General features: G+C 47.0%; 3 protein-coding genes across 3 annotated transcripts; 2 read left to right on the top strand and 1 right to left on the bottom strand.

The window, feature by feature from the left end:
- Positions 1–11,905: 11,905 nt before the first annotated feature.
- CCR75_002074 (uncharacterized protein) lies at positions 11,906–12,337 on the bottom strand (the record flags this gene model as incomplete). Its single annotated transcript, XM_067960174.1, has 3 exons — positions 11,906–11,911; positions 12,036–12,073; positions 12,199–12,337. The coding sequence occupies 3 exons, from the start codon at positions 12,335–12,337 to the stop codon at positions 11,906–11,908; spliced, it is 183 nt and encodes a 60-aa protein (XP_067822478.1).
- Positions 12,338–13,237: 900 nt separating this feature from the next.
- Positions 13,238–14,050, top strand: CCR75_002075 (uncharacterized protein; the record flags this gene model as incomplete). The annotated part of the gene is made up of 1 exon (XM_067960175.1): positions 13,238–14,050. The coding sequence occupies one exon, from the start codon at positions 13,238–13,240 to the stop codon at positions 14,048–14,050; it is 813 nt and encodes a 270-aa protein (XP_067822479.1).
- A 506-nt stretch (positions 14,051–14,556) lies between these two features.
- On the top strand, positions 14,557–15,055 carry CCR75_002076 (uncharacterized protein; the record flags this gene model as incomplete). The annotated part of the gene is made up of 3 exons (XM_067960176.1): positions 14,557–14,790; positions 14,858–14,929; positions 14,993–15,055. 3 exons carry the CDS (start codon positions 14,557–14,559, stop codon positions 15,053–15,055), a joined length of 369 nt encoding a protein of 122 aa, XP_067822480.1.
- Positions 15,056–15,187: the final 132 nt, after the last annotated feature.

The following is a 15,187-nucleotide window of genomic DNA, read 5'->3' as shown; positions in this document are numbered from 1 at the left end:
GTTGTTAATTAATATATTATCTAAAAGGTAGATAATATTTGGAGGATATTGCTTTATATAGTAATATTCAGAATTCTTATCCATAAATAGGTATAGACCAATATTCCTATTTATTCCGCAGACTAATCAGCTGTAGGAGTAATCAAAGAGAGTTACAGATAAGATAGAGATAAGAATTCATTTACATGTTTAGTATTAGATTAAATTAAGTTAGCATTTACAAAGATAGAACAAGAGACACTTAATTATATATAATACAGTTTTCAGTTTCCATTCTTAAGTCAAGTTGTCTTAAGAGAAGTCTTCCTCTGCACGTACAGTGTACGTCAATTAACGTAAGGCACAACTCGCAACTGAAGCAGTGCGAAGTGGACTTGTACTGAAGCAGTACAAGACGTAGTGCCCCGTTACATTTACTGAAGCAGTACAAGTCAGAAGTGCCCCGTTACAGTATACCCTGCTCGTGGATGATGCTAGACGTCATTCCTTTCATAACGAATGTACCTATGTACATCACATGTGATCCTCACCCTAGTAATGAGTCATATTACTTCAAATGAAGTTATTGACTCCCGTTTGGTGTACTTATCGGGTGTGTAACATTAGTCACTTTAGCCGTTGCACCACCCTTTTTTAAGAGCGAATTTGCATTTTGTGAATTCGTCAACGAGAGGAAAGAGGAACAGCGAGGCGCTTACGTCGCGCCGCTTTAGTCCAATCTAGTACTCCTTAAGCGATCACTGCGTACACCAACTCGGGTAACATCACACAGAGTTTGACATACCACCTAAAAGGGGCAAAGCTGAGGATCGTCTGTGAAGACACAAAACAAACTAACTTGAAGCGCACGCGCCGCGATTAAACGCCGCCGTCGCCGAGTGCCTTAATTACAACGTCACTCATGGCTGACTACAATGAGTCATCCCGCTGCCATCACCTCATAGTAGTAATGAGTAGAGCGACCTAATGGGGAAAAATGATGGCACTTTATTGCCCAACCAAAATTCACCCATTGCTTCCATCGCGGAAACGCCTTACGTTGCGAAGGCGAACCTGCCTAACGTCATAAGGCAACTGTTTTACTTTTTCCATATTCTAAAGCCTAAAAACTAACGTTTGGTAGCTAAGACTTCTCAGCTACCTGTAATATTTCTCTGAACGTCGTGTACGTGAAGTAACCGAGCCTACGTTGTCTCGTACTATTTATAGGTGCGCAAGATCGCACCTCCGACCCTTGTCGCCTATTTCCAGCCCCACTCCTCCCTCGTGCTCGATTGCCTGCTCTATTTATGACTAGTCAATCAAGTGCGGGCGCTCTTGGCTTTTTCTCACAAGTCACAAACAGTGCATTTAACATCGCCAAACGGAAACAGGGTTTCTGATGTGCCCCGGGCAGTCACATCCATTCACTCCCATGGAGAGACACGAGCACAGCGTTTGGCTATGCACCTTAAAATTTATAATTACCTTGACATTGCGTTGTTCTTCGAAAAGAGGATTTCGCTACCGAAATGTATAACTATTTGTTGATGCCAATTCAAATTACTTTTTTTTATCAAATTATCCATTAAGCAGAAAGAAATGAAAGTTCACGTTGTGATTGTGTCGCCTGTGCAAAGATGCCATATGGCTACGTTGTATGGATCGCTTGCGAGCAACGCGACGCCCTCGCAGCACGGCGCACGACTTCTCGCTTACCATAAGGGTCAGACGGGACTCGTCGTCTTTGTAGACGGACTGAGCAAAATGGTGCATTTAGCACCATGTAGCACCACGGTCACAAGCAAGGAGGCAGCTCTCTTGTTCCTGGATCTTGTGTACTGCACGGAATGCCCAAGTCCATTGTTCAAGCTGTCAAGACAGCAATTTCTTCGAAATATTGCGTGTTTTACATGACACATATCAAGCACGAAGCTGATCTATTTTTTTCTCTTCGAAATCATTTATTTAACAATAATTTAGGATACGTGAGCGATTTCGATCGTATAGCAAATGTCCAGACTAAGCAATATTGATAAAAAGCACAACTGAATGAACTGCCCATAAAGGTGCAGCTAATTTCATGTGGGTAAACACCCAACATCGGTCGTTCCGACTGACATTCACAACTAAGAGTCTGACGCAGAAAATCCTGATCCCGGTGATGTAGCGTTCAAATGAAACAACCGACAAATACGAAGCAGAATTTCTGCGCCGTTCTCAGCCACATAGCGAAATGGCGTAACAAAGGTCGCAGCTATTCAGCTTCGCTCGCTTGCGTGTGAGAAAAATCATGGGTGCTATTGTACCCTCTGCTTCTTCTCATCACGCTACTTTTGCTAGTACATTTGGAACTAGTGGAGCGGCTCCAACTGGTGCTCCTTTTCTTAGGCAGACACCAGTCCCGGCACGTCGACGCGCAGGGCACCAACCGGTTCCTAAGAGTCAACACTCTTTTGGTTACTTCTCCACTGGATGAGAATTGAAGAATATGCTTCACGAGCGGTTGGCAACCATCCTTCCAACAAGGAAACGTTGGGTTCCAGTAGCATCCGCTAATGCTGGCGGCGTCTGATAGAGTCTATCTAATCGACGCAGCCGATCCTGCTTTGCTTCCATTCAATAGCCTGCGCTGAGCGCTGCTGAACGACGGATCGGGAACCACGAAAGTCAAGTTTCGCGACTCGGATCTCCACGATGTCCGCTCGAAGGATCGACAGAATTACGAAAGGCTAAAACTTCGGCTGGACCTTTTGGAGAAGCTGATGTTAAGAGATCCGCGTTACTTGTGTGATATCCCTCACTCTTCAGTCCATTCCACAGTGTGAGAAATTTATCGGCGGGAAGTCTTTCGCCTTCCTCGTCACCCCCATCTGATCGACGCTCGACTCACGGTCGTCGTCACCATCAGTACTCTTAAGCGAATGGGGGGATGTGATCTCTTCTGGATCAACATATCGTCATAGACGACCCACGTGAAAGACGAGGTGCGTCTTCATACACGACGGAAGAGTGAGCCTTTTATTTTATTTATTTTGGGTCACCAACCTCCTCGATCACTGTTAACGGCTCGATGAAACGCGGCAGCAATTTCGTAGTAACTCCAGGTAGTTCAGAAACGGCATCATACGGTAGGGTAGCAAAACTTAATAGTACTAACTCCCACTCTAAAGCGTTCATTGTTATTGCGACCATGTATTTGGTTCCCGGAACTGGTGACGTCATTGACGATTTATTCCGTGCTAATAACGAGGCGGGAATGGTACGAGAGAGCAAATCTCCCCATTTGACACCGACGTTTTGTGTAAAAATGCTAAATGGTAAATGGCGCATTGTACATATAATAAACTTAATGCTGCCACAATACCAGCACAAATTTCCATTTCTAGAAAGGATTTATTGAGAATAATATGGTGGGGTGTTCAATGTACATTGCACTTGACTTAGTCCATGGTTACTACCAAGTGCTCATGCGAGCTAGCGATATCCTGCTTACAGTGGTTAGAACCCCAAGCGGTGTGCTATGGGAGTGGTTGGTTAGTCACAATGGTTTTCCAACGCCCCAGCAACATTTAATCGTCTAGTGATGTAACTGTTCCGCCCTCATCGAGGTTGTGCACGGACTTATTTTGATGACATTTTTTGTCCATAGTCGTGCGGAGCAAGGTCGGTCGGATATGGAAAACCATTTAGACCATTTGCGAGCAGGGGAGCATTGAGCTCCAGCTCTTTGGTGTCAAAGCACACACACTGCGTAAAACGTCTTCAATGACGCGATTGACACGTTCAATTTGATCATCGGTCTGCGGATGGTTCGCAGTGGACATATCCAATCTGGTTATAAGAACTCGAAAATGTGATTGCCAGAATATACTGTGAGACGGGGGTCCCGATCACAGACAATTGCCACTGGCAAACCGTGTTGTCGAAAAACGCGATCGGGCCTTGCTGTACCTTCACCATCAATGGTATCCGGCACAGCCGCTAAGTGAGCCGTTTTGCTCAATCGGTCAACAAAGACCACTATGCCAGAGTTACCGGCCGAATCTTTCGGTTACCAAAAACAAAATCCATACTAATAGAAACTTAACACCCTAAGGTACGGGCAGACTTCCAGTGGCGCAGCAGAATGCGCCGAGGGTTTAACCCGTTGGCAAGTTTCGCATGTGCAAACGTATGTGCTGATCCATTTATAGAATTTGAGCCACCAATAAATCTGGCTCACAAAGCCGTAGGTCTTTTCTCTTTGAGATGACCACCAAGAACAGTATCGTGTGCCTCATGGAGGATTCGGTACTTCACATCCTCATCATGAGGAACAACGACGCGCGGAGGATCTGCAGCGTCCTTGCAATAAGGCAAATGGTCGTTATCGATAGAAAACCGATGTAACCTTGCACGCAAACTTCCCGACAATTTAAAGCCCGATTCAGAGTTCTTTAGAGCTCGTAGCAGAGCTACACACTGCTCATCCTTGGCGTAAGCCGAACGGATTAATTCAGTAATAGGCGACATGATAGTCGTTAAATGAGACAGCTCATAATCCGGCCTGCGTGATAACGCATCTGCCAAAGCATTCTGCTTGCCAGGCTTATTCTTCACCTCGAATTTGTATTCGGCGAAAAAGGATAGCCATAGGGCCATTCTCTGTGAAAGATGGGGCCGCGCGTAATGACGCGTGAACTGTATATATCACAAGCGGCTTAGAGCCGAGCATATGAACTCTGAGTTTGACGAGATCATACTTCATTAGCAAGTAACTCTTTGTCATGAACTGGGTAGTTCTTTTCCGCAGATTCAAGCTGTCTGGACTCGAACGCAGTAACACGTTCACGCCTATCAACATCTCTTTTTAACAGAGCACTGCCAATGGCAAAATCCGAAGCGTCATAGACGACACTGAAAGACCAATTTGGATTTGGTAGTGCCAGAATCGGGCACGGATAAGACTATCCTTAATAGCTTGAAAGGCATTATGATCTGTGGAGTCCAGCACCATTCTGTATCCTTTTTGAGGAGATTTGATAATGGCCTAGCCATATCAACGTAAATTTTGCAATATTTGTGCAATTAATTGGCGAGACCCAATTACTTACGAAAATTGTTTTGGTTGTTAGGAACCAGCCAATCTACTATGACTTTCACCTTAGCGAGGTCCGCTATAAAGGTCTCGCTTCCAAATAAAGCACCCTAACAAAGGAATTTCTTGCGCCAAAACCGCACTTAGATGCATTTGCATACAGTTTATTTGTGCACATACACTCGAGCAAGTGGTGGAGTTTGCGTTAAATAACGGTGTACATGCCTCTACAGGCTATACTCCGTTCCATGTCAACGGTCTCACCCACCCACGCGTTCGTTAACGACTCCAAGGCGTACTCAGGGCTTGGTGGGGGTGAAGTAGCGATTAGTGTCTTAAGACATGTAAGAAATACGATGGCTGATAGCCAAGACAAACAAAAAGAACAAGCAGATACCGAAGACAGAAGCTGTATAAATTCTTATATGGTCGAAGACCGAGCTTTATTAAACGCTAAAAACCTACCTACTAATTTTTTCTTCGCGGTCTTCAAGACCAAATTGCGCCCGCGCTTTATTGGGCCATCTACGGTCGTGGCGAAGAAGGGCCTAGCTTACACGCTAAACCTTCCTAGCAAGCTGCGTACACCCCAGTGTTCTACGTCGGCTTGCTGAAGCCATGTCGGGACCCTTCCCTCGTGGACTTAAAGGCGCTTGCGCCGAGACAGGCGGTCGTGCCGCAGATTGCTGCATCCTCACCAGAATGTTCAGCTGGCCCTCTAAACGAGGTTGCTGATGCATTAGCAGCGAAAGAAGGTTCTGAACCGCCTCAAAGGAGCTCTCAACGCGAGCAAGGACCTTACGAAGAAGTTGCACCTCGTGCTTTAGAGCATCAAATGCTTCCGCCGAGATTCCGGCCCTCCCGCGATGCTTGATGCGCGGAGGAACCTTCAGTTTCACGTGGAGAAACTGATAAAGCGACGTCGTCGTAAGGGCCAGTACCAGCATCTAATAAAGTTGCTAGGGTACCGAGTTTGAGGTACCTCTTCGGCAAGATTGCCCGTACGCCGTTGACGTTTTTGAGCGCCAAGCTCAGGGTCACTTGCGTCAAACGACGCTTCCAACCACTAGACGTAGGATTAGGTGGATCTATAGCCTCAGTGGGCTTCGAGCCATGGTTGTACGGTCAACCGAAGCTCTGAATATCGGCTAGACCTTTCTTCGTTTTGTGGCATACATGCCGAACGTACATGGTCTTTGGCCTTTTGCTTGGCGAAATCGAAGCGAAGCTTCCGGTCCAAACGAACATCAGCCGCATCCGCAGACTCTCTGACATTCCAGATATTACGAAAGCGGCGGGCCTGGTGAATCGAAATCTCAAATGAGACTTCGTTTTCACTCCTTGTTTCGCTTGGAAACAAAACAATCGACATTTTCCTCATGGAGGTCACCGAAGTTCCATGGGCTTGATCGCGTAAACGCGTCAGATACTGACTTCGCGTCACTACCTTTGGCGTAAGGTATCGCTCATGAAGAGCGTCACGAGCAGCGATCTCCTCCGGCGTTCTCGCTACGTCTCCAGAGATAAAGAGGGCCAAGATATGACCCGCTATCTTTTTGAGACGCTCGTCCGCACTAAGCGGAGTGAATCTTTATTCACTATGAGCTTTAGCTTTCACTATCTCGGCAGCTCGACGGCAAGCTTTTTCCTCTGTGAGGATTAATCGCTCTTGCTCTTCACCGTACTGATGTTAGACTCAGGGTCCCGTGTCCTGCTCATCCAGTTAAGACATCAGCGGCACCACGTTCTGGGAACGGACTCCGGGCCCGCCGATGTTCATCCGGAGGAGAAGGCGTGAGAGAACGACGCTCTTTCTCCTCCTCATCCGATGGAGAGTGACTTTCATTGTACACCATTCCCTCAAGGTCGAGGAAGGGATTAAGAGTCTGTGACTCACGCTTGATTGTGATGAGACGAAGGAAAGAAAAAACACAACGGAACGGTTAGCTGTTTAGGTTCCAACCTAGAGGAAATGAAGCGAATGTTGTCACTCGGTGTTAATAGTTTGATGGGGAGGAAGTAATGGAACACACATCGGTTGAGAACCGTTGTTGTGGTCCATTTACTTTACAGGTAAAATACCCTTCTATCCTATTCTAAAACAGTAAATTACTTAAATCCCATTTATTATGGGTAACAAATGTGGTCGCCGCCAGATATAAATCTGGCGGCCAAAATCTATTTCTAAACTAGTTAGGGTAATAATTAGATTAAATAATCTAATAAAGTGCAGTTCCTATTTTGATCTGAAAGCGTTAAGTGCCTTCCCAAGGCTTGCGCATTGATCTGTAAGAGACAGAAGCCTTTTAAGGTATGTACTCTTGGGCACTAGTTGCTTGTGGCGTACATCAATATGCTTTACCCTTAGGGGCGAAGCCTTGCCTTCAATCTGGCAGATTGCAGCTGGATTGTCCACATGCATCTTCATAGGCAAAGCCGGTGGTAGTCGTACCTCCATCAGCATCTGTCAGATTCCGAGAAGCTCGCGAGCCGTTTCGGACGTTGCAACGAACTCGGCCTCCATCGTTGAGAGCTAAACACTTCCTTGCATCTTTGGGGCCCAGCTCACGGACATACCATTCAGTAGAACCATTGCTACGGTGGGGGATTTCCTGTGACCCTTGTCTGCGGCGAAGTCTGCATCGCTGTAAGATCCCAGCAAAATCGTCAAATTATTCTTAGCACCGACCGGTACGCATCTCGAAATGCGTGCCCTTGGTCCCGGCGAGGTATCTTGCAATTTTGTTCGACCAGTTTCCAGTCTTACTCCCGTTGTTTATGGGTGTGCCGCGTTGATTTGTGATCCGCAAACGCGATGTCCGGTATAGTACATCTCGCGACCCACAACAAACCTCTAACTAGAGACTGGAACGACTCGATTGCTGGCTTTCCATTATCAACAATCTTCGTAAGTAGGATACTGTCGAAGTGGCTTCATTCTTACAATCGTCGCTGGTCGACGTGAGTGTCGGAGTTTATAAAATGCCTCCTCCTGATTTAGAGCATATGCACTCGAGTCAGTCACTTTTACTAGAATTTCAAGAAATTCCGACACCTGCCCAAATTGTTGATCAAAAGCGATTCCATTGCCGTAAAAACAGTAATCAACAGCTGCCACCGTAGTCGCCGTGACTAGTAGATCATCACGAAGAGACCAACAACGGTCTTCTCACCACTGTCGTGCTTGGCGTACATACATATGTCACTCATACACCGCATAAACCTTGCGTCGATCAGTCTTGTCTATAACAACTGACTACAAAGTCGTCCGGTCTGTTTGAGCCTGTACATGCTCTTCTTTGATTCGAGCGCGACGTCGCTTGCACTGTCCACTCCAAGTGCCTTGAGCCGCTCATCCTTAATATACATGCCGCTTTGTAGGTGCAGCAATATCTCTAGATGCTCATCCTTGTCAGCTTTCACGTATGCTTTTGGGATATTACCGTCTTTCACAGGTACACCTCATGTCGCTGCGAGTCCCAGGATCACCTACATCGTCAACATTTCCATCACGGCGGTGAAGGTAAGTAAGTAGTCGATACCGAAGACTTGCTCGTTCCCACATGCAACAAGTCGTGACTTAAGTCTTTTTAATGCACAGTTTGCATCTGTCTGGTCTTGTGTACCCACTTTCTGTGTAGCACTTTTGCAGCGGCCGGTCGCTAGACCACGTTCCACACGTCGTTGTCCTCAAACGCTTGAAATTTTCGAGCATTGCTTTACTACCTTCAGCCTTTGAGCTGCTCATCGCCTCAGCGTGTATCTTCGTGTTCGGCTCGTAGGTTTGAAGTGCGGGGGCTACAAAATTAGTCGCAGGCATTGTCTACAATCGATCTCTTGGTTGCTCCATGTGTGGTATGGGGGGCGCGCGTCCATCGCTTGCCTCGTCCCTCGCTTTTCTTCTTTTTATATCCTCGCAGCGAAGCCCGTGTGCGATATGCGCATCGTCTCGGGAATCATCGTGGTCTTCTGGTTTTTGTTGAGCTAGACTTGCTCATTTGTGTGCTGGTAAACGTCTGGATATGTTGACGTGTTGCGTCACAATGGCGATGTTGTCCTTGCGAATATAGGCACGGTAACTTTTGGTCTTGTCACTGCGCTCCATGATCGTGCCGACTTGAGCTCGATGTGCGAGCTAATCCTTCTCCGGGTCGCGTACACATTGATCTTAACAGAACGATGTCGCGCAGGTTGGGGAGGGGGTGCTTTGACACCACCTCAATTGGCCACGCACGTTTGAAGTTCGAGCCAGTCCCTCAATCGTGTCGTTGGCGAGATGGCCAAAACGTTGATGAAAGCGCATTAGCGATCCCACATGCACACCCTCCCCATCTTCTGCCTTCGCTGCTTCATCAATCGGCCATGACCGTGCCTGCCATTCCTTTGTTTACTTGCATGGTTTGCGTCTCAAAGGACGAGCACATTGTTGCACATTGCCACGTCGAACACGAAGTTACCGGTATTGAACGAGATAAACGCTCGCTGATTACCTTGTATTGAGCCCGGCCGATCAACGTTTGCTCTTTCGTATGCCATCACGCGAAGAACCACACTTCCAGTCATTGTAAGTCGGATCTTCCTTACGTCGGCGACCACGCATTGGTCGTAACACTCACGTACATCCTCGAGCAACGCATATTGGTAACGAGGTGCCTGCTAGACCCGCTGTAAAGTATCCACAATTTGTCCTCAGCTTTGTCGTCTTGCAGAGGCAGCGTGTAGCTAACCACGTCCTTGGGCCTGGTATTGTTCAGCCACATGCCCTTACTGCCATTGTTCTTTTCATCCTTTTTCTGTCGTCAAGACAGACAAATATAATATGTCCGACTTTGCCACATCAAAACCATGCGTATTAACGCGTGATTTGCTCTCAGCAGCGTGTGACAGGACGTCCTTACAATTGGAGGCAGCACTTCGCGTGACGAGCTCGACAGACTGCGCGGAGTGTGCAAGCTCTTCAGCTTGAACGAGGTAATTGACCCGGTTTCCGTCGTACTGGGCCATTACTACCGTGTGAATTTCACTCGATGTGTAGTGGACAATGTTGTCAAGCACCTGCGCGTCAGCTTCGCTGCATGTCTCACTCATCGCCACCAAGTAGAGGTAATGCTCGGGCAAGCTCCTCTTTGAAACATTTTAGCTTCATCGACTGGGACGCTTTAATCGTCGTCTTGAACGTTTGATGTAGCCGCACCATGACATGTGCAAGCGTCGGAGTCTGGTGCCACCATGTCTCGACCTGCTTGTTGTAGTGTCGCTCGGTTGTGCCGTTCCGGTAGTGACCAAGAAAGTCGGACTTCACGTCATCGGACCAGTCGAGGCCACATGCCGCTTGAGCGGATTGGACCTGATTCATGAACGTCCTTCCTCAGTCCAGAGAAACGGACCCAAAGCCTCGACACAACTCGGAGCCATCAAACTTTCGAATCGTCAGCCGTCTTTAGCGCTCACCCGGAACTCGTATTGCTCGCTGGACGCCAGGCTCCATCCGTCACGCGTAATCTTTAGCCAACGCTTACTCCGAGCAGAATACGGTGCGCGCATCTATGGTGCTGCTTTCGGTGCCCGCCACACTGGCTGCGCCGATTCTTGGCGTGCTCCTTGCTGTAGCACGCTCGCGCGATCTTGTTTATTTCTTGGACGAACCGGGGAATGTCCGGGTGCATCGATATGAGCCGGTGTGCCACCGCGACCGTTGGCAAGCGCATATCAGAACATTCTCGAGCCAATCACGCCAATCATCCGCTCGTCTTCATTGAGCTTCTGCTGCAAGACTTCCATCTGCGCCATGAGCGCTTGAAGGGCGACGAGGGTCGCGAGTATCGACGCGTTGACGTCGTCACCCCTTACGTGGGCCGTCGGTGCGCCTTGAACCACCGCCGGAAACGCTGCAGCCCTTTCGTGGCCGTCGTCGAAGCTAACTAACGTTGGTTGGCGCGCATGGCACACCGTTGGAGCTAGTCTTCGCTCGTAACCTGAGTGAGTAGATGCGTAGTGCTCACTAGGAAAATAAATGAATACTAACGTATATTTGGTCGTGAGTTGACCAACAAGTGCTACTTCTAAGCCACTCCTTTCACACTAGTCTTACTATACTATACTCACTGATTTACCTTGATAATCACTAACAACGCGGCGCCCGTAATCGCTGACCATCGTCATGTCCGTAATTCTGCGTCTATCTAACAGGCGTCAGCGGTGCGAAAGTGTACCTTACCTTCAACATCTCCATCACTAAAAAAAATATATTTTACAAACTTGGTCCTCCTGGTCATGCGGGTCCTGTTGCTGCACTACTACATCTTCGTGAGTTCTGTTCTCTTGCTCTTTGTAATTACGAGCATATGAACCAGATTACACGTTAGCACTATGCTTGCATAAAATAGCCAAATCATATCAAACTGAGGGGATTTTACAAAAAACGGAGAAGACAACATTGTTTCCTTTCTTATATATATATCTAGCTTATTTCAAAATGTTGTTGTGTTAAATGTGCTCCAACACGAAATTTAACTTGTTTATATCCTATTTTGAAAAAATAAGCACCTAATTTTGAGTTTGAAGTCACAAAGCGACTCTTTCTATATGTTTTTATTGATCAATGAGAATGATGATTATGTAACCAAAACAGTAGTAACTAGTTCTTTGAAGACCTTCAATCAGCCACATCAGATCCCGATGGTCTCATCGCCTTATTATTTATATTAAACTGATCTGTCAATGTAATCAATATAGTGAAATTTTTAGGGATTAATCATAACGACGCGGATAATCTTTTCGCAGATAGTGGTAGTATATATACATACCGTTTCCAAAAGCCTCCCATGGCCACCCTCTTGGTCCGTATCACATCTGTACAAAGTCGAGTTTTCAATTTTCGAGTATAGGCATCTACCACAACGATCTCAGCTCACGATCAGTTCTGAAGCAGTAGTATTGCAAATTGATGTGTCATTGCCAGCAGCAGCAACCAAACCTTGGGATTTGCTTGTTGCTGTTGGTAGCTCCAACTAGCTACAGAAAATAATTGAACTTAACTGCTGGAAACGTTGGGAATCGTACACGTCCCAACTGATAATTGGCACCGACAAATGAGCGAGCGCACAATCTGACGTATGTGGAGCCAGATTGATCCGCACCTAGCAATCCATTGCTATGATACATCAAATTTAGAAGTGCACTGAAGTCATTTTCAACTTCGCAATGACAAGAGGCGCCACGCAAGAGTATCAAACTAGAAGCGCCAGCGCAGTGGCTACGGCCCGAACCTACGAGCATATCATTTAGATAGATGCGTCAGAACCCAAGTTACGCTGCGACACGACAAAGCTCTAATCAGCTCGGTCGTCTTTTCACGAAAAATGACGCAGGACGTGTAAATTTTTGAGCCTCTTGCTTTATTTCGTATTCGTATGGGTGTGTCACATCCAGCGCAAATGTTCTTGGTGCGGTCAGCAATGCGACATTTGCACACACAGCAGGTTTATCATTTTTGCTACCATTGGACAGTTGTGGCTTGTGACTGCTCGATCAACACAATGTTGTCCTCGACATGTCTTTATATAAATGGTGATGCGACGGACGTGGACGTCTCGCTTTGGCACTAAAGTACGACGCCTAGCGACTATTTTGAATAGATGGGGAAAACTGTCCTATCAAATCACTTGGTCGAATTGGTTCCTGCCGCCAGCAGTAGCCGCTCGTCGATTGTGAAAAAAATTCACTTGTTACTGCAGCGCCATGTCAGTGCGGCTTTCCTATTTAATATTTACGTGTCCACCCTTGAGCGAATGAATGTCGCTGCCTGCACCAGCGATAAGGTTTCGATTCAGCTTGGAGACTGGAAATGCACCATCCAAAACGTATCTTTGAAAAAGCATACTTTAATTAAACTTGACGATCGTGAAGAGTGAAGCCCTCCCACTGCCCTGTTTCTGGGACTCGATTTTCGTGGCCTGCCCGCCCTTTCGCTTCAACACCAACGCCGTGTAGGGCTTTAGTGTTCATTATTCGATAAGCCTGGATAAGGTCAAGTCTGTCCTGTGCGATATATAAATATATATTGAAAAGAACCTAGTGCGTTGTATTGTTCTTCGACTGTCCCATCTTTCCAGTAACACAAAATATTTCCGCGCTGGCTGCCGCAGCCCGTGTCGCCACCATTTCGCCACCTCTAGGATGATGATCCCGGAGTACCCCCCGCGGGGCACCTCCATCACTTACGGGGACCCTATGGCTATGCCAACGGTAGTGTATCGCCTGAGCCTTAAACCAGCTTCGTCTGCGTTGCCCGCATCGTCAACGTCGTCTGCTTCGCCATCAACTTCGACGACTTCCTCGACGACATCACCGGAGATTACGATCACACGCGTGCAAAACAGCCGTTTAACAATTCCTAGTAGCTCTAGCACAGGAACATTAATGACGACCGAAAATGATTTTTCGGGTCGGAGAGGCAAAAGCCACTCGGAGACGGCGTCGCGCCTTGAGCGTATGCTAAACTCTTCCGCTTCATCGAGAGACTTGCTGCGAGGTCGTCCGTACTCAGCAGGCGATGAAGTCGACCTCGCACGCTCTGTCACTATATCTGGGTTTTCCAAGAACAGCCATGGCACGTGGGTGTTTAAGGTGGATGTCGGTGGTCCAAGCGACAGCAACGCTTACGTGGTGCGTCGCCGCTTTACGGATTTTAAACTGCTGCACGAGGGTCTATCGAAGCTGTCGAAGTTACCTGAGCTCCCGCCCCACGGCATAGTTTCCGTGTTCCAGATGTTTGTATCGCCTGAAAAGCTGCTCGCCGCACGCGTTGCGCGTCTGCAAGAAATACTGCTCGTGATCCGTGCTCATCCGATACTTCGAACGAGCCAAGCATTTGTCGCTTTTATTGGCAAAAATCCAAGTCGATACGATGCTGGTTACGTGAGCCTTTCGGGTTACGAAGTACCCGCAAGTCAGCGTCCCAATCCAGCGGGATCTCTTGATTCACTTTGAGGCAATTGAAAAGTACCAAACCAATGGTATGTAGAGGAAGGAGAAATTCAAATACATTACAAGAAATGAACCAGCGGGATAAAAAGCGGAATTTCCATCGAAATTGAAGACACCACACACGTACAATAGGTGAAGCTAGAGGATGAAGATAGTAAATTATTTATTTACTGAGTTAATCGACCCTTGTACTGAACGGTGCAAACACATCATCAATAATAAAGATATTTGTCTTTTCGTGCGCGATATCGTGTTTTTCCATACTTTTAGACGCAAGTAAAAAGGCTTGTCACTCTGCCAAGCATAGCAGACGCGCCACCAACTGATCGCAGGTGGCGTCACGATCGTAGATTTGTTGGCGGCTCTGTGCAACACCAGCTCTCTGTCGCCAGCGATATTTGGCAAATTGCTGAATTCTTTTCCAAAATATACATTTACAGCCAAATGATGTCCATTGTGCAGGGTACATTGATGTAACCAACAATTATCGAATTTCGCCATTTCTAAACATGTCGCTCTTAATTGTTCGCCAGTTGCGCGCGTCGATCGTTAGGAGGAATTATTCTACCATAAAACGCGCAAAGCCTATTCGCGTGAAAAAGAGTGAATCCCGCCGTGTCATCCCGAAAGCATCTAAGCAGACTGATGCTCTCACCGAAGTGCCGACGTCCCATCCACCAGCAAACCCGTTTACGCCATTCGAACAACAGACGCCACAGCCTATTGGCGGCGTCTTGAAGGAGGTGAGTGGATCAACAGCGAATAACTCTTACGATCGCACTAAGTGTGCCAACTACTTTTATCGTGCAGAGTTTCTTGTGGGGCATGGGCATGGCAGCCGCCTTCTCTGTCGTAGGTATTATTTTCAGTAACATGGAAGGGGTACGTATTTGTTGCGTACAAAAACGGCTATATTACGATTAACATGATGTGCTGTTTGAGAAGACGACAATTCCTGGCAAGTTCACGGCAAGCTCTGTCGTGTCACAGAAAAAATTAACACAATAAGCTGATAGATTCACAAATTTATCCGAGATAAAATCGGTTGTTCTTAAAGTTCTAACAAGAAATACAAGGCGCCATCGACTTGCCGCCACTCGTTGCCGCGTTTCGCATATACTAATATACGTTCTTGCTTGC

This window comes from Bremia lactucae, linkage group LG1 (genome assembly GCF_004359215.1).
Source record: "Bremia lactucae strain SF5 linkage group LG1, whole genome shotgun sequence".
Lineage (NCBI taxonomy): Eukaryota > Oomycota > Peronosporomycetes > Peronosporales > Peronosporaceae > Bremia > Bremia lactucae.
This window is presented reverse-complemented; position numbering and strand designations above follow the sequence as displayed.